Raw genomic sequence first — 27,794 nt, 5'->3', positions numbered from 1 at the left:
AATTTTTAAATATGTAAATAGTAGTACTATGAGACCTATTTTTAATAAAAAAATTGTAAAAAAATGAAGTTTATAAATCTTGTAAACAGTGCACAAAACACACTAATGTGCACTGTTTACACAAAAAAAAAATCAATAATCATTGCTCAAAGAAAAAAAAAATGCAAACATCAAACACAGGACTTGAAAAGCGTAAAATGCGCTTCCCGAACGTCCACTGAAAGTCTATATGACCTTAGAACCAACTGTACGCGCCAAGGACTTAGACTTAGAATGTTGACCCCTTCCAAACGACTGTGACAGGAACACTTATTTTATATTTTTTTGTTGAGAAAACAAGTAACAGGAACTTATGTCCTCTATGGCTCTATCTAGGCCTCAATATCCGCATACACAACTTTTATATATATAATCAGTATACATATTTCCCTACATAATAACTAGATAATTAGATGAGTACAAAAAATATCTCTCATAAGAAGTTATCGATATTAAAAATAAAAAAAAAAAGGTTCTTAGCACCAAGACGCAATAAATAGTTCCACATTTTATTCGTTTTCTTCATCATTCTGTTGCATCTGTTCAACTTTTGCGAGCTCAGTTATTATGACTTGTGCGAGCTTGTAACTCAAGTGGCAGCACAAAAGTGAAGGACTTTTGGCAATTTTTGTTCAACTTTTTGCGTTCTTTTCTTTCGCCCAAAACAAAAAACAGATGTGTAATATATCGGTCTACACCAAAAATTAATTATCGTATTAATATAATAATAAAGAGTTTCATGAACCAGCGTCTTTCCCAAAAAAAAAAAAAAAAGAAGAAGAAGACAGAAAAACAACCTCTTTAATTATTTCCTTTGTCAGAAAGCCACACACCACCGAAAGCCAACGAAAAAATGAGAAAACTTTTGTAAGACAGTAATAAATAAACGGAAGTGGAAAAGTCTTCACGAAGTCGAAGACCGAGTCAACGCGTTCCGCACTTACTAATTTCCAAAGTTGATAATGACATTTTTATAAAATAAAATAAAAATTTGATGACGAAACAAAATTTCATTTCCATGGGACGGCCTGTGTTATGTCATATATGATTATGATCAAACTAATCGCTATTCGGGGATTCCGGTGCTTCTAAATTATTTATTGGGATTTGTGTTCAACCAAATATTTTGTCGTTTAAATTGACAAAGGTAGCAAGATTGTTTGCTTGGTTAATACAAAAATTTATATCTATTTTAATATAAAAATTTATGTTTTTTTTGTTATAAATACTCGCTTTTCAAAACATCTCAAATTAGATTATTTATTTTATATTATATTTTATTAAAATATTAAATTTTCTTAATTTTTTTTAAAAAAATTTCTTTCTTCATACATAAAAACCATCATCTATTATCTTTTTTTCATTCTAAAAAATAAGTATAAAATTAATAGTGACAGTGTAAAAATACAAACTTTTTACAATAATCATGTATTTTTATGCAACTTTTAATAGCTTGATGTAAGTAAATTTTGAGATTAATTAGCTAAAATGTGATTCTTTTTCTAATCAAGCATAAAAAGCTTTAGATTTTTGTTGAGAGTTGGGAATTAGAAATTTAAGAAGAGAAAATATGGATACAACTTTTGCAACAATAATACAAATATAATCATTTTCACACTCATTTCACACTTCATTTCATAACTTATTAATTTGTGCAATTATAATTTATTAACGAAAAGTGGTGGGTCGTATAAGGTTTTTTTTTTTGTTAAAAGGGTCGTATAAGTTAGTAACAAGTAGAAAATGTCAATCATGCATAGTCGCACAAGTCGCGGCTTTTGTTGTCAATCTAATGTGGTTGATTTTGAGTGGTAATGAAAAAGTTGTGATTTTATATGAAAATAGTAGGCAATTACTTATAATCTACCACGTCAAAATTTAAAAAAAAAAAATCATAACACAAAAATTATGGTCATAGAAGAACTTATTCCCATTTAAAATAATAATAATAATAATAATAATAACTTTCTTAGAGCATTAATATCTGGTTTGCCAAAAAATTTAGCATTTAGCGTATCAAAAAATTACTTTATCAATTTTAGCATACTACCTAACAATATACCTTACATCCATACTCTATTATTGTACTACTTCAATTAAATATTCTTTCTTTAATTTTTTATTATTTCTTTATTCATGGAAAAAGAGAATTGAATATAAAAAAAAAAAAAACAATTTCTTGTGTTTAACTTGTTGCTAGCAGTTTACTGTAGTGACAAGTTATAAAAATAAAAATAAAAATAAAAACTATAACATAGAATGTTGATCGTTTTTTGGTATTTGGGCATTCAAATCAGTAGTAGAGCCAAGAAGTTTTCTCGGAGACTAGTAGGTATATTTTTGTGTAATTTTTAAATTTATTACCAAATGTAAAAGAAGATTAATGGCCCCCCTTGGCATCCCTGATTCCGATTCAAATGGTATTTTAATTTGCTCTAAGTTGGCGGAGCTAACTATCAATTTTTTTTTTTTTTTTTTAGCAAGAACGATAGAAACTATCAATTTTTAATTTGCATAGAAAAATGAAAATCTATCTATTGGCATAGGAAGGCTCCGCGAAAGAGCCATGAGAAAATTGTCCTGATAAAATAGAATTTAGCTTCAGTTGCGGTACGACTCTTGACTCTTTGTGTTTGAAATGGTCCAGTGTGTGTACACAGGACTGTGAAGCTTTTAGTAGCCGACGCTCCACGACGCGTTTCCTTATGTATGAAGTTTATTGAAGGGGTGGGCCTAATGAAAGAGATTTCTTCAATTTTCAATCAAATTTACTAGCGTTCCGTCCGATAACTACTCCGGAGACCGTGCACAAAAAAATCAAAGTGAAAGAGGCCATGCAAATCACGGATTGATGGTGCTATCTGACAACATAGAAAGATTTTTGGCAACTACAACTAAGAGCAGTTGAGCTAAAAAGTTATATAACTATTTTACCATTATCAAAATATAAAAAAATAATCATAATAGTAGGGGTAAAATTATTTTTTTTAGCTTCATTGTTATAATGTACATTTATCTATGGATATGAATTATAGCTTAAAGCTAAAAAAAGAAAAAAAAAATTATTTCTTGCCTGGTTGTGTGTATGGCTATGATGGTTAAATGTAGTGGATATATTATTTTATTATAGGAGATATTTTATTTTATTGTGATGTTTATATTATTTTATTAGGTTGAAAATTAAAATAGATCCACTGTTGCAGTATGCGTGTAGGTAAAATAAATAAAATAACTTTTTGTAGTGTCAAATAGCTAAATTTTTAACTCTACTGCTGTGGATGCTCTAATAAGTCTAATTCAATTTTCAACTAAATCCACTGTTGCAGTATGCGTGTAGGTAAAATAAATAAAATAACTTTTTGTAGTGTCAAATAGCTAAATTTTTAACTCTACTGCTGTGGATGCTCTAATAAGTCTAAGGCCACAATTTGTGCTACAATTCATCCATATGTGGAGACATCCCTCCACCAACCACAACTCGCCACATGGGTGAGTTGTGGTACTAGACTTATTCATTACAACAAGGTTTGGTCAATGCAGGCATCCATTAACCATTCATTTTTTTAAAATTGTTCATAGAAATTTGAAAAGTTATCAAAAAAAAAAATTAAGGGTCTAGTTAATTATCGATTTTGAAAAGAAAAATTTTTAAAATTATCAAAAAAAATTAAATCACTTTTTTGTTTTTCCATAAAAAATTTCTAAAATGGTTTACTAATATATACCATACATTAGTAAACCATTAACTATTTATTTTTTGAAATTTTTTATGAAAATTTAAAAAGATTGTCCAAAAAAAAAATTAATCACTTTTTCAAAACAAAATTTCCTTAAATGGTAGTAAAACTCTTACAACATTAACTTCTATTTGAAGTACTACGTAGGATTAGAATCAGGATCAAGATCAAGGTTCAAGTTTTCAAGAAAAAACTCCTGATCACCTATTATGGTAGCCCACGTCAGAGAGTCTTCCTCAATTATTATTATTACCTTTCTTAAATTAAATTCAAGCTCATGTGAACATAGGAAAAAAAGAAAGATGCAATCAGGTTAATTTTTAAAATTATCAAAAAAAATTAAATCACTTTTTTGTTTTTCCATAAAAAATTTCTAAAATGGTTTACTAATATATACCATACATTAGTAAACCATTAACTATTTATTTTTTGAAATTTTTTATGAAAATTTAAAAAGATTGTCCAAAAAAAAAATTAATCACTTTTTCAAAACAAAATTTCCTTAAATGGTAGTAAAACTCTTACAACATTAACTTCTATTTGAAGTACTACGTAGGATTAGAATCAGGATCAAGATCAAGGTTCAAGTTTTCAAGAAAAAACTCCTGATCACCTATTATGGTAGCCCACGTCAGAGAGTCTTCCTCAATTATTATTATTACCTTTCTTAAATTAAATTCAAGCTCATGTGAACATAGGAAAAAAAGAAAGATGCAATCAGGTTAATTTGGAAAAAAAATGATAATGGTCATTTGCTTTTTTTTTCCTTTTTCATAACTTTTGACAATCAAAATCCTATTCTTCCTCCCGATTCCTCAATTATTATTATATTTCTTAAATTTAATTCAAGCTTATGTGAACATAGGAAAAAAAAAAAAAAAGAGAGAGAAATGCTTTTTGAGGAGTGCACTCATCAGAAAGATGCAATCAGGCTAATTTGGAATAAAAATGATAATGGTCATTTGTTTTTTCTTTTCTTTTCTTTTTTCATAACTTTTGACAATCAAAATCCTATTCTTCCTCTTGTTTCCCAAACCCAAGTTATATGATTATTAATTTATTAGATTGATACGAATATTTTGGTTGATCCATGGCATTTGTTTATGCATTCACATGAAAAAAAAAAAATGAAATGAAAAGAAAAGAAAGCTTAGATATCAACCAAATTGACTTGAAGTTGAGTCCTATAAGCAAACATAGTCACTTGCGTGATTCCATGGGATTCATTTGTTTATGCATTCACATGAAAAAAAAAAAAAAAAAAATCCAAGCTTAGATATCAACGAAATTGACTTGAAGTTGACTCCTATCAGCAAACATAGTCACTTGCGTGATTTCATGGGATTCATTTCACTAGTCATCTGTATGATTTGTTTGATTATTATAAATGTAATAATCCTGTAAGTGTCCCACAGAGGCTGTGTTGCATTATCAAAAGCACTTGAGATTAGGTGCAATAGTTAGGGTATTGCACCTTATGCAATTTATCCACTTTTTTTTATAAACTTTTTTACACTTTTTATTTCTTAACTTTAACTTTTTAATTTTTTTTTAATATATTTTATTTAATGATTGAAATTAAAAATTATTTTTTTTAACTTTTAATCTTAGTCATTGTTTACAATTGCATCGGGTGCACTTGATCTTAATCGTCTCAAAAGATTAGACAACTATTCTCTTTTTTCTTTTATTTCGTGTCAAAAGTGGTTTCCATGTGCTGTGTGTTCACTGGCAATTGTGTTTGTTGAGTCTTGATTGATTGAGAAAACCACTATTGTACGTTTCATTATTTATGCTTTGCCAGTTGACACGGAAAGGAGACTTATGTCCTTATTGGGAAGGATTTTGCAGCAAATCCTTACAAATTAAGTTATAACAATTTTTGCAAAAATACACATATCTCAATATCTTAAATAAACATCTATTCAAGTTTATATTTAAATAAAAACTTCATTGTTAAGATTAAATTTTTTACCAAATGGTCACTAGACATGTGTACATTTTACATAAATTACTGTAATTTAGTTTACAGCAAATTCTTACTCTTTTTTTATTTTTCTCTATTTTTTTGAAGAATAAATAGAAAACTTTTTATTTTTCCAATAATTCAATAATTATAATAAGAGAATTTGAGTCTTTGACGTCAGTGAAAAAAGAGCCTTTAATTGAGATGTAAATCCACTTTAAAGGGCAGGGAAAGATTTAGGTTTGATACTTTGATTATTAGAGTAAAAAAGTGAGAGGTAATAAAGAATGAATTGTTTTTTTTTTTTTTTTTACCGGAAAAGGGTAAAAAAAATTGATTAAAATTACTCTCTTATTTAGACCCACAAAATATTACCAGTGTATAAAAGTGGGAAAAATAGAATAGAAGCAATATGAGACAAATAAATCATATTTATCAATCAGAAAAGGATCTCCTCCCATTTCCTCATACTTTTAGCCAAATATAGGATACATGGCATTTTAAAAAAAAAAATTAATTGTCTTTAAAAATCTATATAAATCAAACAAGAAGTTTTTCTTAAAAAAAAAAAAAAAAAAAAAAAATCGTAATACCCAAACTCCCTAGACCCTTTCAGACGATAGAGGTGGGTAAGTTCGTTGACGGTTATCATCTCCCCATCTGCTATGATCGTCCAGATTACCATACAGCTGATGACGATTCTCCAAGAATTGGGCATAAGTTGCCTGGGGCAAAGAAGCTCCATGATGAAAGGGTGAATGGGGAACCTCAGACCACACAGGAAGGCAGCCTCGTAGAAGCAAACCTCACCATGGGCAAAGGTGCAAGCCCTTTCCCCCTTCCTGGGAAGACGAACCCTAGTTTCTGGAGGGAATTGAAACCTATCCCTAAATTTGCTGAAAACGTCTACACTCAAATCGCATTTTTCCTTGAAGGCATGAAAGGTACGGGGGACGACGATAGAAGTAGATGGTGTTGACGAGGGAGGAATCACGGAGGTGGCTGTATCCATCACAGCCCCGTCCGCGGCCGCACCAGAGGACGATCCCCCCTCAGAACCAGTGGACCTCACAACAGAACCCATTTTTCCCCCCTAAAAACCTCGCGGGTAGATTTAAACCAAGAAAGTGACCGCTGTAACAATGGGTGTAAATCTCTCAAAACTAAATCTAGACCACACCCCCCTACCGCGAAATCGTCGGACTGTGGATACCGGTCACCGGAAAGTTCTAGAAATCCCCTCAAACGGGCAAAAAGAAAGGAAATAGAAGGAGAAATATTCTCAAAATCAGAATAACCTACCATTAAGAAGGGAAATGTGCATATCGAAAAAAAAAAAGTAAGCAAAGATGCATAGATAGCAAAAGGAAAGAAGCACAAAAGAAGGGATACGCACCTTAAAGGAAAGGAGGAAATATCTGAAGTCACAGAGGCGGAGCAGCAGCAACAAATGACACAGAAGGGGCAGAAAACTGAAAAACAAAACTAGAGGAAGGCAACTAAAAGACAAAAAGTGAAGATGTTAGTAAAAGTGGAAGTTAAAATGTACTTTGGAAATCGCGGGAAGCCAAAAAGACCTTCGCCGGAAACGATGCTTCCCCACCAGTCAGTTTTTGACACGTGGTCGCAAAGTGTGCCACGCCGCCACAAGGCAATTAATGCGAAGAACACATTCCCAAGCGACAAAAAAAAAAATCGATTTGTATTCCCGGGATCGTCCAGGAACCCAGACGACCTGGGAATGGGGGGCAGCTGATGGGCCCATAATTTAATAAAATCGTCCACTGTATGTGGATGATCAATAAGGACGGTATCATTATCATCACAATACTGAGAAACGCCACCTGACCAACCCAGCTAAGGACGACCGTTACGAGTAGCAGCATTTAACACCAATTCCGTTGAAGAAACGCCGGTTAACTTGACATCTGGCTCAACCGTTACGAACCTAAGCAATAATGCCCTCATAATGACCTTGCCAACGGCTAGAAGGGCTCTATATATATCCTCAGGCAATCTCCAAGGGGGGGAGAAAATTAGTCTATTCACATATTCATTTTAGTTTTACTTGCTTTCCACTGCTTGTTGTGCTCATCTAACTTAATCATCGGAGGCGTTGTAGGCAACACCCCCACCGGTGACTCTTTCTTTGTGTTGCACCCCAGGGCTAAAACCAGCAGAGGACGAGATCATTCTGGACGAACATCTTGACTGACGATCTCAGCATCATCACCTTAACCATTTTAAGAATAACCAAACAAATAATAGTAAATATATAAGACAGGAAAATAGCAGGCAAAAGGTTTAAACAAATTCAAAAAAAAAGTTTATATTTGGCTGATTAGGCCACTCAATTCAGCAGGTCTGGATTTTGTTGCTAAAAATATACAGAAATAGAATGTTTGCTGGTCGTTTTAGCTATACATATGAGCATAGTTGTCAATATCATACGATACGCGATACGTATCATATTGTATGATACGTATCGTATCGTGTGTAAAAAGTTTCGTATTCTATTGGCGTATTATAAGTACTAATGAATTGTACAATACAATATATGTATCATATGAATAGTATCGTACCGTAAAATCGTGCATATCATAAGATACATAAACAAATGCTTTAAAATGAGATTTTTTTTTATAAAATTGGTATTTTTATTTGAATCTAACAATTTGTTAGACTTGTTTTAAACACAAAAGTATTAGATTACTTAATTTAACCTAATAAAATAACATATTCATAAGTTTTTTTCCCCTCTTTTTCTTCTACAAAATTTGGACTACACAATACACACCCACACTTCACTTTAATATTTACAAATTTATTTTCTATACTATGAATAAGATATTAATTGATAATATAATTATTTTTTATTTTTGTCAATATTATTATAAGTCCAAGAAACAAGAATGCCAAGAAGAAATTTTTTAAAATTAGTAAAATAAAAAGAATAAGAAGAGATATTAAATGTTAACAACGATGAAGAAATAAGTTTGTAAAATGGTAAACATGATGATAGCATTGACTTATATATATGAGGTTGATTAGCCAATATGATATAAATAAATTATTATTTTTGGGTCATTTTTAATATATTATCACTTTTGAATTTAAGCAATTTGAGTATATTATAAACACAAGCTAGTTTGATATATTTAGTTAACTTGTTAAATATTATTACATAAATGATGAATAAATTAGTTATTCATTGAATATATTCAAAATTTATAATGAATATTCCCTATATATAAATATATGTATATTTATAATTTTTATAAATTTTTTTAAGTATTTACGTTTCTTACGATACACAATACGATATGATACACAATATAAAAAAAAAATCAAAAATCAATTCACGGCACCACCCACATTTTTAAAACTATACATATGAGCACAAACTCATAGTTAGCACTGCGATAAGCTCTATTGCAGCTAACAATAGATTCATTGTGCAGCATAACTTGGTGCATTGGCGTAATCTGGAAGCAAGTTACAGTGTGGGTATCTCTACTTTCACGGCGGTCACATCAATATTTTTGTCCCCCAAGTAATTGGTCCACATCTTTAAATCAAGATGTTGACATGATAGGACTGCTTTAAATGATCTCTTCGAGCATCCACAGTCGAAAATTTCATCCTATCTTATTTTATCATCTCAAAAAACTACTTTACCAATTATATAATACCATTTTACAATACACCCAACATCTCAACTTTTATATTTCTATTCAATACATTAAAATAATATATCTACACAATAAAATATATATATTTGCAATAATAATCTCTCCCTTTCCTCTCATTTCTGCCTCTCTCTCAACCTCTCTCTCACCACCGTGAACAAACCCAAAACCTCACACAACCACCATCAAAACCCCACAACCCCACCACTATTGCACCCACTCAACCTCTCTCTTTTATATATTTTTTTAGAGAGATAGAAATGGAATCAACAATCTTTCATAGAAACCATGAAAACCCAACTTTTCTGCCATCCCTAAACAGCCACAGCTCAAGCAATAGCACCAGTAGCAGTGGCAATGGACTCCAACAACAGCAACAACAGTAACAGCAACCCACACCACCTCCAACTCCACCATCATTTCCACGCCAAGCAACAAAACCCATCACCAGATCCGAATCCACCAACCCTTACCTAACTACCTTTGTCCAAGCAGACACTTCCTCCTTCAAACAAGTAGTCCAAATGCTTACCGGATCCTCCGAGACTGCAACCCCCACGCAGCCCACCCACGGCAAACCCAAACAAGATGCTATTGTAGAGATGCCATGGCAACCCCAAGCCATGGTGTGGTGGCTATGGGGTTTTGAGGCTGAAGAGAGGAGAGCGAAATGAGAGAGAGAAGGACGATAGAGAAAAGAAAAGAAATAATGAGAGAGAGAGAGAGAGAGAGAGAGAGAGAGAGAGAGTATGAGAGAGACAATTGTCATTAATGGCATATCCGTATGAGAGAGACAACTGTAGCACAATTGTAAAAAATTTTACAATTCCGAATGTTTATAAGTCCGAATGTTGGTGAATTTTGGCCTTTAATGGCATATCATCTCAAGATATAGGATATGCAAGGCCGGTTACGGATGCTCTTAACTTCACACATCTATTGAATTAAGTATTTCAAGCATAGTTGTCAAAACGTGAATCGATTTTTAATTTTTCCGTATCGTGTATTGTATCATATCGTGTATCATAAGATGCACAAATACTAAATAAAATTTATAAAAAATTATAAATATACATATATAAAGGGTATATTAATTATAAATTTTAAATATATTCAACTAATAACTAATTTATTCATTACTTATGTAATAATATTTAACAAGCTAATTAAATAAATCAAACTAGCATGTGTATATAACACACACATTCAAATTACTTAAATTTGAAATTGATAATATATTACAAATGACCCAAAAATAATAATTTATTCTCATCATATTTATTAAATTGCCTAATCAACCTCATCTAAGTCAATGTTATCATCATATTTATAATTTTGTAAATTTATTTCTTCATTAAAATTTTATTCATCGTCATTTGTCATTAATATTTACTATCTCTTCTTGTTCTTTTTATTTTAATAATTTTTTTTATAATTTATTTTTTGGAATTCTAGTTTGTTGGACTTGTAACAATAGTGATAAAAATAAAAAAAAATTATCATTATGTTTATAATTTTGCAAACTTGTTTCTTCAATAAAATTTTCTTCATCATCATTCGTCATTAACATTTACTATCTCTTCTTATTCTTTTTATTTTAATAATTTTTTTATAAATATTTTTTGGCACTCTAGTTTGTTGGACTTATAACAATAATGATAACAATAAAAAATTTATATTGTCAATTAATATTTTATTCATAGTGTATAAAATAAATTTGTAAATATTAAAGTGAACGGTAAATGTGTACTGTGTAGTCCAATTGTAGGAGAGAGAGAAAAAAAAAAAACTTATGAATATGTTATTTTAGTAGGGTAAACTAAGTAAACTAATAATTTTATGTTTAAAACAAGTCTAACAACTTGTTAGATTTAAATAAAAGTACAAATTTTAACAAAAAAAAATCTCATTTTAAAGCATTTGTCAATGTATCGTACGATATGTACAATTTTATGATACAATACGATTCATACGATATGTATACTGTATTATACGATTCATGAGCACTTACGATACGTCAATATGATACAGAACTTTTTACACATGATACGATACGTATCATACAATACGTATTACATATTATACGATACTGACAACTATGATTTCAAGAATCAAGTAATTGAAGTCTGAAGTCTAGAGCAAATTCTAGTTGAAATGCTAGCTATGAAATTCGTGCAGCAGGCAATCCAAGCATATTTGAATAGGGTTTAGCTTAAGTTCAATTTATCAATGCACTCAATATATTAGGATGCGGATATTGATGCACTAAACACATTGACATGCAAATGCGTATCCGAATTAGATATGTGTCCACATCTCAACGTGTCAAGTGCATTGATGCACTGCACATAGACTGTGTCTATTTGCCTATAACATGTTTGATGAGCAAAGTAACATGTTTGGTGCTTTTTGCTTTTTTTCCTCTTCTAAGCCAATTATTGTTACCTCTATAGGAAGAAACCTCTCTCATTTGCTTGGTACTGTAAACTGTTGTATATATAGGTATATATATGGATAAGTTATAATAATAATGTTTGAGTTTGAAGAATATTGTTTCATAAAGTGAAAATTAAAGTTCTAGAATTTTTTAAATGAACTTCGAACTAAAGGATTTTCAATCGGTTGAAGCTTTTGCTCGATTGATCGAAATGATGAAGAAAATAATTCTGGAGTCTCTGGATGATTTGATTGCTATTCGATTCCTATTCAATCGATTGAAAAGAGCTTTCGATCAATACTCAATCGATCGAGACTCATAAAACTGAATTTTCTAGTGACTGTTCTTAATATTTGAAGATGTTTCAAGCCTTGTGAACGGTTTTATGAAACATTTTAACTCTCCATATGTGCATTTTGAAGGAATATAACATTATAGGTATAAATAGATGTTTATGTTCACTTAAAAAAACACAAGAAATCTTGTGGTCATTCTCCAAAATTGATATTTGTAAAACCCAACAACTTGATTGTATCCTAGGAACAAGTTTGCGATAACCCTTTAGAAATAAGAGTGCGGGGGCAAATATTGTCTAAAGATAACAATTTTATGTCTTTAAGTTATCTATTTCTTTTATCTTTTGTGTTATCCTTGTTCTTCATTTATTACTTTATGTATTATTTCCAACATAAACATCAGCAACTTGTCATTTATTTCTTGTTTGTAATTGTTCTATCTATGGTACTTGGCCATCGAGCAACCACTCATGCAGATGAAAGAGAGACATAAGAACAATGCACTTGTACATAGAACACGGTTTAATTGATGGCCAATGCTCTCTCATCCACAAGTGGTCCAAAACAAGCACTCTTCTCTTCTTCTTCTTCTTCTTGTCAGATTTTGAATTACACGAACCTTCTGTCTTTTCTTCCAAAGTTTAGCACTAAAAGGCCACTGCTGGGCTCATGAAAAGCTTTGCAAACCCGAATGGATAACAGAAACTAGTCTAATTGGCCATCGAGCAACCACACATGCAGATGAAAGAGAGAGATAATTCTTCTTTTTTTTTTTTATGTTTTTATTTTCAAATTTTTTAGATATAAAAGAATATTATATACGTGTATTTTTTATTTTGAATTTTTCTTAGATGTAAAAGAATATTATATAGGTTTTTTTTTTTTTTTCCATCAAATCGTATGTTTTGTACTCTATGACTTATAAGGCAAAAGAATAGAATATGAAACACTTTTGTCAAATAAGAGATCTAAGTTTTGAACTCATCTACACTCATCAATTGGTGTTTTAGCATGATGATCATTATATATATATATATATATATTTTTTTTTTTTTCTCTCTTTCTTTTTTTTTTTTTTTTTGGTTGGAAGTGACATATACTACCTCAATGCTAAGTTTTCACATGTTACTTTTGATATTGCATATAAATAATTACCACGTAGGCAAGCTTGTTGGATATTATAATCATTTTTTTAATGATTCGATGGTTGGCAGTTGAGAGTTTTAAACCTAATAATCACAAATGTAATTAAGTTGAGGTGCAAGAATCCCCATAATGTTATAACCACAATGACTTCATGTTCATCTACAACTTGTAATTACTTTTTATGAAATAAAAGATAGAAACTTTTAATAACTAATAAGCTGTTGAACCACAAAAATTCAGCTACTGTGTAAAACAAGTTACAAGCCCAAAAAAATTGCCTATTTGGACGAGTCCAATTAGTTCATGATAATTTGGAATGCAATGCTGGTTAAATAAGACCTAACTTTTTTGGGATAACAGATATTTTTCAGGAAGGCTAGGCCGCTTGGGTGATATCCACTCCCCGTCAGGCCCACAATTTTGGCCCAAAAATGAGCTGATTCGGAGGGAAGGAAAGATCACTTTAATGAGATTCACTGGAACGGGGGAAAAAAAAGTATTGCTCGTGCTTTGAGATTTTTTTTTTTTTAAGATAAATATTAATAATTTATATTTATTATAATTTAGAAATATTTTTTTTTATTTTTTCGAATAAATAAAAATGATATACTTTAGAGAAAAAAAGTAAAAGGATGAAAAATGAATAAAAAATGTTAAATTTTAGGGAATAAAAAGATGAATGCGAAGGAAAAAAATCCTAAAATTTAAGAGTTCTCTTTTTAAATTCAAAATGAAATTTTTTATTTGACATTTATGACCTTATTTTTAAAAGACGTTACCCTTCATTAATAATGTATTTTTAAACCACATAAAAGTCCAATTCAAAAAAGAGAATCTTTTTATAGATAATATAGATAAGTCAATAAAAATAGAGAAATGATATGTTTACAACATTTTTACAACAAATCTTAAGTGGTAGATTGTTACTGGTTGTTATTGTTGGGGCAAAAAAGTAATTCTAGTATTAGTTTCAAATTTGAACCAATAACAACTAACCACTNGACATAAGAACAATGCACTTGTACATAGAACACGGTTTAATTGATGGCCAATGCTCTCTCATCCACAAGTGGTCCAAAACAAGCACTCTTCTCTTCTTCTTCTTCTTCTTGTCAGATTTTGAATTACACGAACCTTCTGTCTTTTCTTCCAAAGTTTAGCACTAAAAGGCCACTGCTGGGCTCATGAAAAGCTTTGCAAACCCGAATGGATAACAGAAACTAGTCTAATTGGCCATCGAGCAACCACACATGCAGATGAAAGAGAGAGATAAGATAAGAACAATTAATGCACTTGCGCATAGAACACGGTTTAATTGATGGCCAATGCTCTCTCATCCGCAAGTGGTCCAAAACAAGCACTCTTCTCTTCTTCTTCTTCTTCTTCTTTTTGTCAGATTTTGTATTACCCGAACCTTCTGTCTTTTCTTCCAAAGTTTAGCACCGTAGGGCGGCTAAAAGGCCACTGCTGGGCTCATGAAAAGCTTTGCAAACCGAATGGATAACAGAAACTAGTCTAAAACTATGTTATCAACATTGTAAATCTAATTCCATAAGAAAACATTTAAACCTAATCATGTACAGGATCATATATAACTTGTAAACCTACCAAAATAAAATTGATGTTTTCTTGTTTAGAACAGTATTCTATATACCTCTTTAAAAAGTGGGTATACAAACTAGTGTGTGGGTTTGTTATACCCTTAGTCAGGAATTTTCTTCTTTTTTTTTTTTTATGTTTTTATTTTCAAATTTTTTAGATATAAAAGAATATTATATACGTGTATTTTTTATTTTGAATTTTTCTTAGATGTAAAAGAATATTATATAGGTTTTTTTTTTTTTTTCCATCAAACGTATGTTTTGTACTCTATGACTTATAAGGCAAAAGAATAGAATATGAAACACTTTTGTCAAATAAGAGATCTAAGTTTTGAACTCATCTACACTCATCAATTGGTGTTTTAGCATGATGATCATTATATATATATATATATATATTTTTTTTTTTTCTCTCTTTCTTTTTTTTTTTTTTTTTGGTTGGAAGTGACATATACTACCTCAATGCTAAGTTTTCACATGTTACTTTTGATATTGCATATAAATAATTACCACGTAGGCAAGCTTGTTGGATATTATAATCATTTTTTTAATGATTCGATGGTTGGCAGTTGAGAGTTTTAAACCTAATAATCACAAATGTAATTAAGTTGAGGTGCAAGAATCCCCATAATGTTATAACCACAATGACTTCATGTTCATCTACAACTTGTAATAACTTTTTATGAAATAAAAGATAGAAACTTTTAATAACTAATAAGCTGTTGAACCACAAAAATTCAGCTACTGTGTAAAACAAGTTACAAGCCCAAAAAAATTGCCTATTTGGACGAGTCCAATTAGTTCATGATAATTTGGAATGCAATGCTGGTTAAATAAGACCTAACTTTTTTGGGATAACAGATATTTTTCAGGAAGGCTAGGCCGCTTGGGTGATATCCACTCCCCGTCAGGCCCACAATTTTGGCCCAAAAATGAGCTGATTCGGAGGGAAGGAAAGATCACTTTAATGAGATTCACTGGAACGGGGGAAAAAAAAGTATTGCTCGTGCTTTGAGATTTTTTTTTTTTTAAGATAAATATTAATAATTTATATTTATTATAATTTAGAAATATTTTTTTATTTTTTCGAATAAATAAAAATGATATACTTTAGAGAAAAAAGTAAAAGGATGAAAAATGAATAAAAAATGTTAAATTTTAGGGAATAAAAAGATGAATGCGAAGGAAAAAAATCCTAAAATTTAAGAGTTCTCTTTTTAAATTCAAAATGAAATTTTTTATTTGACATTTATGACCTTATTTTTAAAAGACGTTACCCTTCATTAATAATGTATTTTTAAACCACATAAAAAGGACCAATTTTTGAACCAATAACAACTAACCACTTGTGATTTATTGTAAAAATATTGTAGACGTAGCATCTCTCATAAAAATAAACCCATCCAAACACACTATTTTCTTGTTATTAAATGTCCAAAATTAGTAAAAGTTGGGGTAAGGACATATTCTAGAGCAATTACACTCTATCTAATTGTAGGAAATCAGCTGAAGGTTTTATTATTGAATTTACACATTTTCATACACAAAGTGATTGGAGGTCTTGGGATGAAAGGTTTAAGTTGTGAGATTAACAATATATTATAACTATCTTTAAAATAAATAAAAAATTGTAAGAATTTAGAAATATAGAAAATGCAAATGCAATATTGAGCTAAAATAATATAGTTTTGTAATAACAGTTTTTTTATAAAAAATATATTTGAAATAGAAATTCTACTCTAGTCTAATCTAGATGTATATGTTTGTGAAACCCCTTCCATAATATAGTTATGTCATAACAGTTAATGGGGGTGGTTTTGTTAAACTATTTTCCATCATTCAATATTGAAAAAAGAAAGCCCAAAAAAATAAGTTTTCCTCTTAATCAGTTTGGAGGAATCTCCACTAAGCATTATGTGGCGACTTATATATAAAATCTTTTTTTTTTTTTTTTTGATAGGCTTATAAAATCAGTTTTGGGTAACTATAATGATTTTTTTTTTACATAAGAATTTGAGATTTTTTTTTTAATATTTAAGAATTTATAAAAATTTAGTAGGTAATTTGACAAAATCTTGAGAATTACAATTTTTATGAACACTTCTCTCAATAGATAATTTTCAAGAATTGCAAAAATTCTAAATCCAACATTTTAGGTGAAAAATGTCAATTCTCACTTACCTTATTTTTGTGAGAATTACTAATGCGACTCCTAAAATCAAATTAATTTTCACTTTTTTCCTCAAAAATAATTTTATAACAAAAAATAGTATTTTTTTTCCAGAAGAAAATAAATAAAATGTATCTTTGTTATTTAAAAAATTATATATAATTGTGAAATTATCCATTATTTAGTTACTTAACAAGAAAGTATAAGATCATCTTGTTTCTAACTTTTTCTAGATATATATTAAAAAAAATTATATATATATATATATATATCTCTCTTAAATACCAAATTTTATATCTTTCAAAATTACATATAGTACGCATCAAAAAATAGTATGTACCACGGATTTTTTTCATCTTTTAAATATAATGTTAATTAAAATATGAAAAAACTTAGATATGTTGTTTATTAAGTTTATCTTTTAAAATTAAGTCATGTGAGTTTTTTTCATATGAGATGGAAGTGTATATTTAATTAAGTAATCATATGGTTGAATTTTTAAGGAGTGAACTAAGGTACCTTGCCCGTCAAAATAATATAAATATATATATATATATATATTTAAATAACATAAACTTTAAGACTCAAAATTTGTAATAATATATATATATATATATATATATATATATATCTCTCTCTCTCTCTTAAATACCAAATTTTATATCTTTCAAAATTACATATAGTACGCATCAAAAAATAGTATGTACCACGGATTTTTTTCATCTTTTAAATATAATGTTAATTAAAATATGAAAAAACTTAGATATGTTGTTTATTAAGTTTATCTTTTAAAATTAAGTCATGTGAGTTTTTTTCATATGAGATGGAAGTGTATATTTAATTAAGTAATCATATGGTTGAATTTTTAAGAAGTGAACTAAGGTACCTTGCCCGTCAAAATAATATAAATATATATATATATATTTAAATAACATAAACTTTAAGACTCAAAATTTGTAATTTTCGTGAATTTAAACTCTGAAGAATCTACAACTCTCAAGATTTAAAATTCTCAACAGCCACCCAAGACTGAAGAGTACAGCATGTGTCCTATCTTTTTTTTTTTTTCTTTTTTTTAATCACAGCATGTGTCCTATCTCTATTTATAGCTCTTGTAACATATCTCTACAAATAACTTTATATTAACAATAAATAAATTTCACTCTGCCTCAAGATTGGAACCGAACAGACTCAGAAATGAAAATTTTCGGAAATAAAAAAACAAATTTTTATAGTATTTTTCAAACTAAGAATAACGTATATTTCTTCTTAAAGTTTCCAACTTTCGCTGATTCTTTCCCACATGAACGCCGGTTTAAGTGCCTTTTCGTCCGTTATTCTGTTTATTCTCATTTGCTTTGAAATATTGTCCTCTCTCTCTCTCTCTCTCTTCTCTTCCCCTAAACTTTCCTGCAAATTTTCAACAATTGGAAAGATTCCAATCCCATAATCTCTCTCATAATAAACCAGTTCACCATCTTTTTATGGTTAGTACTTCTTTTCTCCTTGTCTTTTCTTTGACCACACGTTTGTTTCTCAAGAAAAAATGAAAAGAAAAACATTGCGGCAAAAAATGCATATTGAAAATAAGCCACATTTTGCAATTTTCTTTCCTTCTTGTCATACAAGTTGATAGTTAAGGTCTTGTATTTGATAGTGAGATTGATAATATGTACTTTGGTACATTTGGAGACATCCGATAAAATTGAAACGATACAGAGAGATTGATAATATGTCCAAATTGTTGTCTGGCAGGTTTGAAGAGGTGTAGAAAGAAGAACACATGGCATTCAAAGGGGATCATGTATATGATTATCTCTTCAAGATTGTTTTGATTGGTGACTCGGGTGTTGGGAAATCGAACATTCTTTCAAGGTTTACCCGAAACGAGTTCTGCTTGGAGTCTAAGTCCACCATTGGTGTTGAATTTGCAACAAGAACATTGCAGGTTGTTTTGGATTATAAATACATTTGAAATGTGATTTATAGTTTTTTTTATTACCTGTTCTTATGGTGGTTATTGATAACTCAGTTGAATGGTCCTGTAATATTGTTGGTTTTGTCTGTATTTTTGTTTTTGGTGAATGATTCTCTGTTTATTTATTGGTAGAGTATTATTCGTTTACATTTACTTTGTTGCGTCACTGGTAATCTAGGGTGACAACCTTTATAGTATAGGTGTGTGGATCATAACAGTGTGTAGGAATTTTTTCTCTCTCGATAAATTTACTCACAAGTCACAAATCCTAGCTAACCTTCAGAGTCACTTCCCACCCCATATACCTATGAGTAAGGAAGAGCCATTTGGTCCAAAGACAACCAGCAACATTCTTACTTTTTATTTATTCTAATTGGCATGTATGTTTTTGGTGTTTTATTGACATTTGCTCTTCTCCTAATAATTGAAACTTCAAAATCTTCAGCATGTATGTGTCAGACATGTAGGGGAAACCCCTACATTTGTTGTCTCAATGTGTTGGGAGAAAAATGAAAAAGAATCATTTTATTGTAGATATGTTTTTAAAGATTTTGATGATTGTTATTTATTTTGAATACTCAAAATGAACATAAAATATGTCTGTAAATAAAATTTACCTAAAGATGTTAATTAATTAATTGTCATATTCACGTGTATTAATTTTTCAAGAATGTTAATGTCATTATATCTTGTATTGTGTTGTGTCCATGTCCATTCTTCTTAGCTTGAATGAATTATTGGAGATTGGCCATTTTACTACTGTGATGGCTGTAAAATATGTTTGAATGAATTATTAGATGTAGGACACACACTAAAGTGTAATTCTCTTCTCTTTTATTTTTTTTTGGGTTTTGAAAAGTTCTATTGGTTTTTATCTGTGTCATGTTTGAACTGGATGAACTTAGTGTGATGTTGTATTTCTCTTTTTCAGTTAAGAAACAGTTGCCATGACATTGACTATATCTAAAGATTGAATGAACATATTTTTTGGTCACATGGATATGCACTAGATATTTACAGGCCATAAGCTGTTGGAGAAACTTGATGTTGGATGTGCAACAAAATGATGGGAATAAATATTCTTTTTCTTCTGAGTGCATCAAATGCAGTAGGGTGTAATGTATATTTGCAATTGTGCCTTATTTTCTCACTAGTTGTCTTGTGCCCAAACAAGAGCAATGGGAAACAGGAATTAGTTACTGCTTGAGGCTGTTTTCAACTTTCTCTCATTGAACTATGACTAGCTAGTTTCTTCTTCCTTTGCAGGAGTGTTGTGTGCATGTGTGTCTTTTCAATCTGCATTATTAGCTGTCTGTATGGGACCAAGCTTTCAATTTGTCTTTTCAATCTGCATTAGTAGTTACTTCAAGAATACAAGTGGCCAACTCGAATTAGTACCAATAGCCAACCCCAAAATTTTGTGATTAAATTTGGTGGTTGTTGCTGTAGTAGTAGTCACTTCAAGTTTATAATGTTCAGTTTGATGCAGATAGAGGGGAAGACAATTAAGGCACAAATATGGGACACAGCGGGTCAAGAGAGGTACCGAGCCATCACCAGTGCTTACTACAGAGGTGCTGTAGGTGCACTATTAGTCTATGACATAACCAAGAGGCAGACCTTTGAGAATGTGCAGAGGTGGCTCCGCGAACTAAGGGAACATGCAGACTCCAACATTGTCATCATGCTGGCTGGGAATAAGGCTGATTTGAATCATCTCAGAGCTGTCTCAGCAGCAGATGCTCAAGTCTTGGCTGAGAACGAAAGTCTATCTTTCCTAGAGACTTCAGCATTGGAGGCATTGAATGTTGAGAAGGCATTTCAGACTATTTTGTTTGATATTTACCATGTAATTAGCAAGAAGGCACTGGCAGCCCAAGAGGCAGCTTCCTCCACTGGACTTCCTCAGGGTACTACTATAAATGTTTCAAATCTTTCTGGTAATTTAACCAAAGGAACTTGTTGCACTAATTAGCATGATATTTCTTCATAAAGAGGAAAAGGAGAAGCGCATGCATAGACAATTTGCTTCTTTTGTTACAAGACATGAGGAATACTTTCTGCCTTCTGTCATATATATATTTATTCTCTAGAGGTCATGTGAGAAGCAGATTTCTAGTTTGTAAGAACCATAGTTGAAGGTGAACTTGGAATGTCAGCAGTCTATTCTTAAGAGAGAGAAATGGGAAATTAGAGTCTCAGTATAGGCAGGGGATAGATGAAAGCATTGTAATAGTAGTCTACTAGTTTCTCATTCTTTTGTTTATCAAAAAAAAAAGTTTCTCATTCTTTTAACCTTTTTTTTAATGATTATTTTGACATTGTATGCTGGTTCTTATTCTTAATAAATCTCTCTTCTCCTGATTCTTCTATATGAATTCTGGAAAAAGTGACATGGTACTTGAGAATGCAATATGTTGTGAATGTTTTACTGCTCATGAATTGTTAATGGAACTTTCAAGAATGTGTGATAAATGTGGGTTCAAGTTAGTTCAATCAGCAAAATATCTTATTGTTGAATAATAGACCTAAATTCGAATCTCACTTATACCAAATAGAAACCATTAATGTCAAACTAGAGGTTTCAAATCCTTTCATACCAAAGTACAAACAAGAATTTGCTATTAATATGTATGGTTTCCTTTCAAGCTTCAAAAAAATAACAAACTCACTAAACTTCCTAACCAATCAGATAAGACAGCTGGATAATTTCAAAATTAACTGAAGTAACTGAAATAACACATAATCTACGACAAGTAGCTTAAGACTGTAATTCTGTCTAAACGACTATATAGCAGGAGTTGATGAAACGTAATTCTGTCTAAACGACTGTAATTCTTGGTCTCTTTGAGATATTGTAATGCAAATTTGGATTGAGATCTTGTGCAATAACCTACGTCAAATTCCCTTATTAAAAAAAAAAGTTCACTTTTTTGAAGTTTTTAACTTGTAACTTTTTTATCTTGTTCATTCTAATTTTTTTTTTTTTTTTTTATCCAATGGTTTTAACTTTTAACTTCAGCAATGAAAAGTATTGCACTTGGGCACTGGATCTCAATCCCAAATCTTTGTCTCAATCCCTTTTTTTTTTTTTTTCTTTCTTAAACGTGTTTCTCCCTAGGCGCTAGCAATGTTGTAGGACGAGGTAAAGTTCGGTGATTGGTCAGATTTTCTTGATCCTTTATTTGGGATTGCTGTCTGAGAAGGTCGGTTTGAATTGTCAACAATGGTTCAGTTAGTTTAGTCCTTTGTCCCCATTTTATTATGTTTCATTTTGTTTTTTTTAATTGAATTACCCCAATGTTTCCTCAAAATTACAATCCGATATCATCATCATTGGCCTGAGGTTAAAGTTTTCTGTCCAACATGGCCTCCATAGTCAATGTAAAGCAATGATCATGGAGAAAAAAAAGGAGCAACACGTCCTTTCCTTTTAAAACCTCCAACTTTCTTGGCCCTTTTCTTCGTTTCCTTTTATTAAAACCTCCATGCTTCTTGGGCCCTTATCTTCATTTCCTTACCCCAGTGTGTTTGACAGTTTTTAAGGACACTTTTTTGAAATCTATGAGCATGTTAAAGTAACCCTTTTCAAAAAAAGAAACTAAGAGCATTTACAGTAGTGCATCTAAAATTTTAGCTATTTAGCTACACAAAAAGTCACTTTATCTATTTTACCTATACACATGCTACAACAGTGAATCTATTTTAGCTTTTAACACAATAAAACAATATAAACACTGCAATAAAATAATATTTTATTCAACCAACAACACACAACAACAACCACCATCAAACCCATAAAAATCACTACACAACCACAACTCCGTCGTGCCCATCAAAACCATTGAAGAAGAAAAAAAAAAAAAAGCAGAAAAATCACAACTGGAAACACAAACCCAGCCCGAAACAAAAACCAAAACCCATGCCCGAAACAAAAACCCAGCCCAAAACACAAATTTGAAACACAAGCACAGCCTGAAACACAAAATCGAAATGCCAAAAATAGAGAAGAGAGGCCGAAATGGGTCAGGTCGGCTGTCGAACGTGGGTCGAAAACAAAAACCCAGCCCGAAACACAAAGCCGAAACACAAGCACAACTCAAAACACAAAGCCAAAACACAAGCACAGCCCGAAACACAAAACCGAAATGCCAAAAATAGAGAAGAGAGGCCGAAATGGGTCAAGTCGGCGACTGAACATGGGTCAGCGGCAACGGGTCTGTGGCGGCTGGGCTCGTGCAGATCGGCGATGGGTCTCTGAGGAAGAAAGAAGGGTCTGGGTCTGTGGAGGAAGAAAGAAGAGATGGAGAGGCAGTGAGCAGAGAGTGAGATTGAGAGAGATGAAGTTCAGAGATTAGATGAGAGTGAATGAGAGAGAGAGAGAGGCATGGTGAGAGTGAAGGGGAGAGAGAGAGAGAGCAAGTGGCATTTTTTTAATCAAAACCGGAATACAAGAATGCATTTTATTTTTAGCTTTGATGAACAGTGCACATCTATATAAAGATGTGCACTGTAACAAATCATCTAAAATTTTAACGTTTGCCTCCACTGCTGCAGCGTGATTTTTGTGTTTATGGAGCTAAATTTTAGCAATATAGCATTATAGCTACACTGCTGTGAAAATTACCCAAACGCATGGACTTCAATATCTTTTACTGGGAAGGTATGAGAGTTCTGGTTATAAAAGGGTATTTCAGAAACTTTTCTTTAGGAGGTTTCATGAGTAGCCTTGCAAAATATACTTAGAATGTAAGTCCATCAGAGACCAGTGTTCCTTCTCATTAAAAATACTATCTATATTAGAAACATTATAATGTTTATCACCAAAAGCTCCCATGTTCATTTAACTTAAAAAAATTGTAACACACATTCTCTTTATAATTCAAGAGGTCCAAGTGAGCTTCTTTTTCACTCAATTGTATTCTCCGAGTGCTATCTTTCTCTCCTCTTATGCATCACTAATGTGCCAGGAGACCAAAACCAGCCTAATTAAAGCTGTTGTCAATCATTTTTTCTTGTATGAATCCTCCTTGGACTTGACTTCTAGCACGAGCTTCCCATTTATTCTGGCAAAGAGAGAACAATATATAGGTTGTTCTATATCTTGTTAATGCATGTCACATGGGACTAAGATAAATTTCTTTCTGTTTTTCATTTTATTGTTATCATTTATACTACTTTATAATTAGATAATTTTTATGGAAAAAGTTAACGGATACTGGTATTGATTTAAAAAATATTTTTACAAAATTTTTAGAGAAAAAAAAAACTATTAATTTTCTAATAGTTTTTATATTTCTCATAAAACTTATAAAACTAGTGTCAAAACTTTCTTGGAATAATTTATTAACCTTGCCCTTAAAATATTATTTCTAAATACATTTAATAGATTAAATTTACTTCTGAATATATCTATTTGGATATTGACTAATATCACAAATATATTTGGTTGGCCTCACTAACATTAGGCACGCATATTTCTTGACCTCTATTTATAAGCTTAATAGTGTAAATTACTAACAAATGAGAAAAGACTATGTTTCTCTACTTCTTCTTTTTTCCTTCACTCACTAATCACTATGTTGTTTTATTGTCTAAGAGAATACAACGATAACGGTCAATGGGTGACCCATTAGCGTGAGACTACCCAAAAAACCCTAGATGTAGCCACTAACTTATCAAAATCCAATGCTTGACACAACAACAAAGAGACCCCCAAGGCCCCAACAACAGTATGAAGTGTTATTAGCTTAGAATTCTTCTTTTAAGTGGGGATTTTTTAGAAAATAACTACAAAACCCAAACAATATTATTAGTTAGGCAACGTTTCAAACATATTTCATTTCTAGCAATTCGACTATAGAGTAGTCGATTTTACTGTTCATAATGCATTTTTTTTATGGGTGGCGTTGGAAAGAAGTCGACTTTAGTGGAGTCGACTTCTACACAAAGAAGTCGACTTCAGTGGAGTCGACTTCTTTACAAAGTAGTCGACTCCACTGAAGTCGACTTCTATACAAACTAATCCACTCTGTAAAAATTCAAAGAAACCTCACAACCAGCGTGTTCTTCGTGCTTCGCCGTACCCGATCGTGTTCTTCGCCTGGGTTCTGGTGAAGAAATCGGCGCTTGGGTTCGTGCTTCGTCGCTGGTGAAGAAATCGACGCCTGGGTTCGTGCTTCGCCGTCGGTGTTGCTGGGTTCGTCGGGGTCTGGTGAAGAAATCGGCGCCTGCGTTCGCTTGCTCGTCGGTCTTGCTCGTCGGTGTTGCTGGGTTCTTCGCCTGGGTTCGTCGCCGCCTAGAATGCTTCGCCTGGGATGCTGGGTTCGTCGGTGTTGCTGGGTTCTTCGCCTGGGTTCGTCGGCGCCTGGAATGCTTCGCCTGGGATGCTGGGTTCGCCGGTGTTGCTGGGTTCTTCGCCTGGAATGGTTCGCCTGGAGGTTGTGGGTTTTTAAGGAAGTCGACTTCAGTGGAGTCGACTTCTTTGTGCAGAAGTCGACTCCACTGAAGTCGACTTCTTTGTGTAGAAGTCGCCCTCTCTGAAGTCGACTTCTTTAAAAAAAGGTAATATGAACAGTAAAATCGACTCCTCTATAGTCGAATTGCTAAAAATGCAATATGTCTAAAACGTTGCCTAACTAACAATATTGTTTGGGTTTTATAGTTATTTTCTAAAAAAACCCTTTTAAGTGCTCCAAAGAAATTCAGCATACCCAATATTGTGAAGTAAATCTACTTAAATTATTATATCAAAGTATGGCATGAAAAGGTGAAGGATTTTATTAAAAAAGTCGAATTGCTATAAACCAAATATGTTTCAAACCTTGCCTAACTAATAATATAGTTTGAAATTTATAGTTATTTTTTTAAAAAACCCAAAGGTGAAGCATCCCCACCACACGAATCACCACTAAATTCTGTACGTTTGACAGCATAAAGTGTTATTAGATACTCTTTTAGTGCTAAGAAATTCAACACATCCAAAGTTCTGAACTCAAGCATCCCCTTAAATTGTGAAGCATACCAACCACTCGAGTTACCACTAAAGCTAGTCCTTAGAGAACAAGTGCAATTATAAATGGAAAAGTCTTCAGTCAAGGAAGAGAATAAAGCTACCACCACACTATCCAATTGTAGGAGAACATAATAATCTTAAGAGGACGAATTTTTTCATCTAGTTGTTTAGAGAACAATCTCTTAGTATAAAACTCTTTTTAGGTACATATAGCCATCTAACATTGTGTGGTTCTTGCAAAGCTTTTGAACACCACTTTGAATATATGCCACCAGTGTGGAGCTTTAGGTATTCAGATTTCAGAGCCCAAGATATATATATATATATATATATCAGTCTTATTAAAAAAGAGTTATATCTATCAACAAGTTATATGCTCTTAGATAGAGTTTTTTTTTTTTTTTTTTTTTTTTTTTTGACGTCTCCTAACTAGGAGAAAATCGATCCTGTTTCGAAACATACATCCTCTGTCTCACAAGGAGGCCCCACATGTGTGGGGCCCACCTCCTTGTGAGAGAGAAGATACATGTTTCGGAACATGTAAGACTCTCTCCCTAGCTAGAGCGACAGCTACATGTCAGGACTAGCCAATATCTTGTCAACTCAATTTCTATTAAGCAAAGATACTCAACTATTAGCAATAGTTGAGTATCTTTGCTTAATAGAAATTGAGTTGACAAGATATTGGCTGGTCTTGACTTGTAGCTGTCCTCTGATCTTTTTTTGGTCCATTCATTTATGAATGGTAACTTTGGACACGAGATGGTGGAGTATCATCAGTACCAATCATCAATTCAAATAATCCTAAAACCCACATGAGAGGAAACATAGTCACCGATAATGATTGTAGTTTGGGGCAAGAGGTAACTGGTAAGGCCTATGTTATGTTGTTTCTTTCTTGTGTTCTTAGCATTACTCTTTTTTTTTTTCTCCCCTTCATAAATACACAATCCGACCCACAGAAAAAGGTTAGGGTTCAGAGAAGTTTTTTAAACATGTCACTATTCCCACCTAACCAAAACCAATTAGTAAATTAGTCTAATAATAAAAAGTCAATTATCAGAAGCCGATGACATATATTAAAGCTATCTCAAAAAAAAAAAGTAATTAATAAATATAAAAAGAGAGCACATTTGAATTAAATAGTTGTTAACCTGTTACGTTTGGTCATTCAACCTTGAAGTCCTAAGTTCAAATTATTTAAAGTTCTAGAACATCAGGTTCAAATTTTATAACTATAACTTATCTTCAAAAATAAATTATAACTTTAGAGTTTAGACCAATCTACTAATTGGTTAATCCTCAGGATAACCGATCCGGGTATAATCCCCCGGATGCAGGCCACAAAGTCCGGTTAATCATAGTTGCATCAATTACGTCCAACTACACAAACAGACAATTCAACTTCAATTATTTAGTGAATTCAAAACTTATATGATCAGTGAATAAATTTTATTCCATTGCACAAATCGCATAAGGGTCTAAACTAGATTTTTCAGGTAATATCTTCCCCATTATTGGAGACTAATACTTACTTCACCAAGAGCTTTATACTAGCGCTTTCTAATTTTTTCAATAGAGATATTTAGAATTCAAAATTTTCCCAGTAACTATCGAATTAAAAAACAAACCCAGTTGAAACGGGATATGTGAATTTGATCATGACCCACTAAAACCCAGTTGAAAGTATTTCATAGTTGAAACGGGATATGGGAATCTG

General features: G+C 31.6%; 1 protein-coding gene across 1 annotated transcript; it reads left to right on the top strand.

Moving 5' to 3' along the window:
* The first annotated feature begins 18,433 nt into the window (after window positions 1–18,433).
* LOC112030943 (ras-related protein Rab11C-like) lies at window positions 18,434–21,431 on the top strand. The gene is made up of 3 exons (XM_024063612.2): window positions 18,434–18,568; window positions 18,837–19,029; window positions 20,549–21,431. The coding sequence occupies exons 2-3, from the start codon at window positions 18,865–18,867 to the stop codon at window positions 21,032–21,034; spliced, it is 651 nt and encodes a 216-aa protein (XP_023919380.1). The 5' UTR covers window positions 18,434–18,568; window positions 18,837–18,864; the 3' UTR covers window positions 21,035–21,431.
* The last annotated feature ends 6,363 nt before the right edge of the window (window positions 21,432–27,794 follow it).

This window comes from Quercus suber, unplaced genomic scaffold (assembly GCF_002906115.3).
Source record: "Quercus suber isolate HL8 unplaced genomic scaffold, Cork oak 2.0 scaffold_463, whole genome shotgun sequence".
Lineage (NCBI taxonomy): Eukaryota > Viridiplantae > Streptophyta > Magnoliopsida > Fagales > Fagaceae > Quercus > Quercus suber.
The sequence above is the reverse complement of the archived record's forward strand: the minus strand, read 5'-3'. Positions and strand labels throughout refer to the sequence as shown.

What these genes read in the sequence shown, in the direction of transcription:
- LOC112030943 (XM_024063612.2), top strand. Translation starts at nt 18,865, where the DNA reads ATGGCATTCAAAGGGGATCATGTATATGATTATCTCTTCAAGATTGTT. An exon ending in TTGCAACAAGAACATTGCAG is followed by an intron (nt 19,030 to 20,548) that starts GTTGTTTTGGAT and finishes AGTTTGATGCAG; the next exon opens with ATAGAGGGGAAGACAATTAA.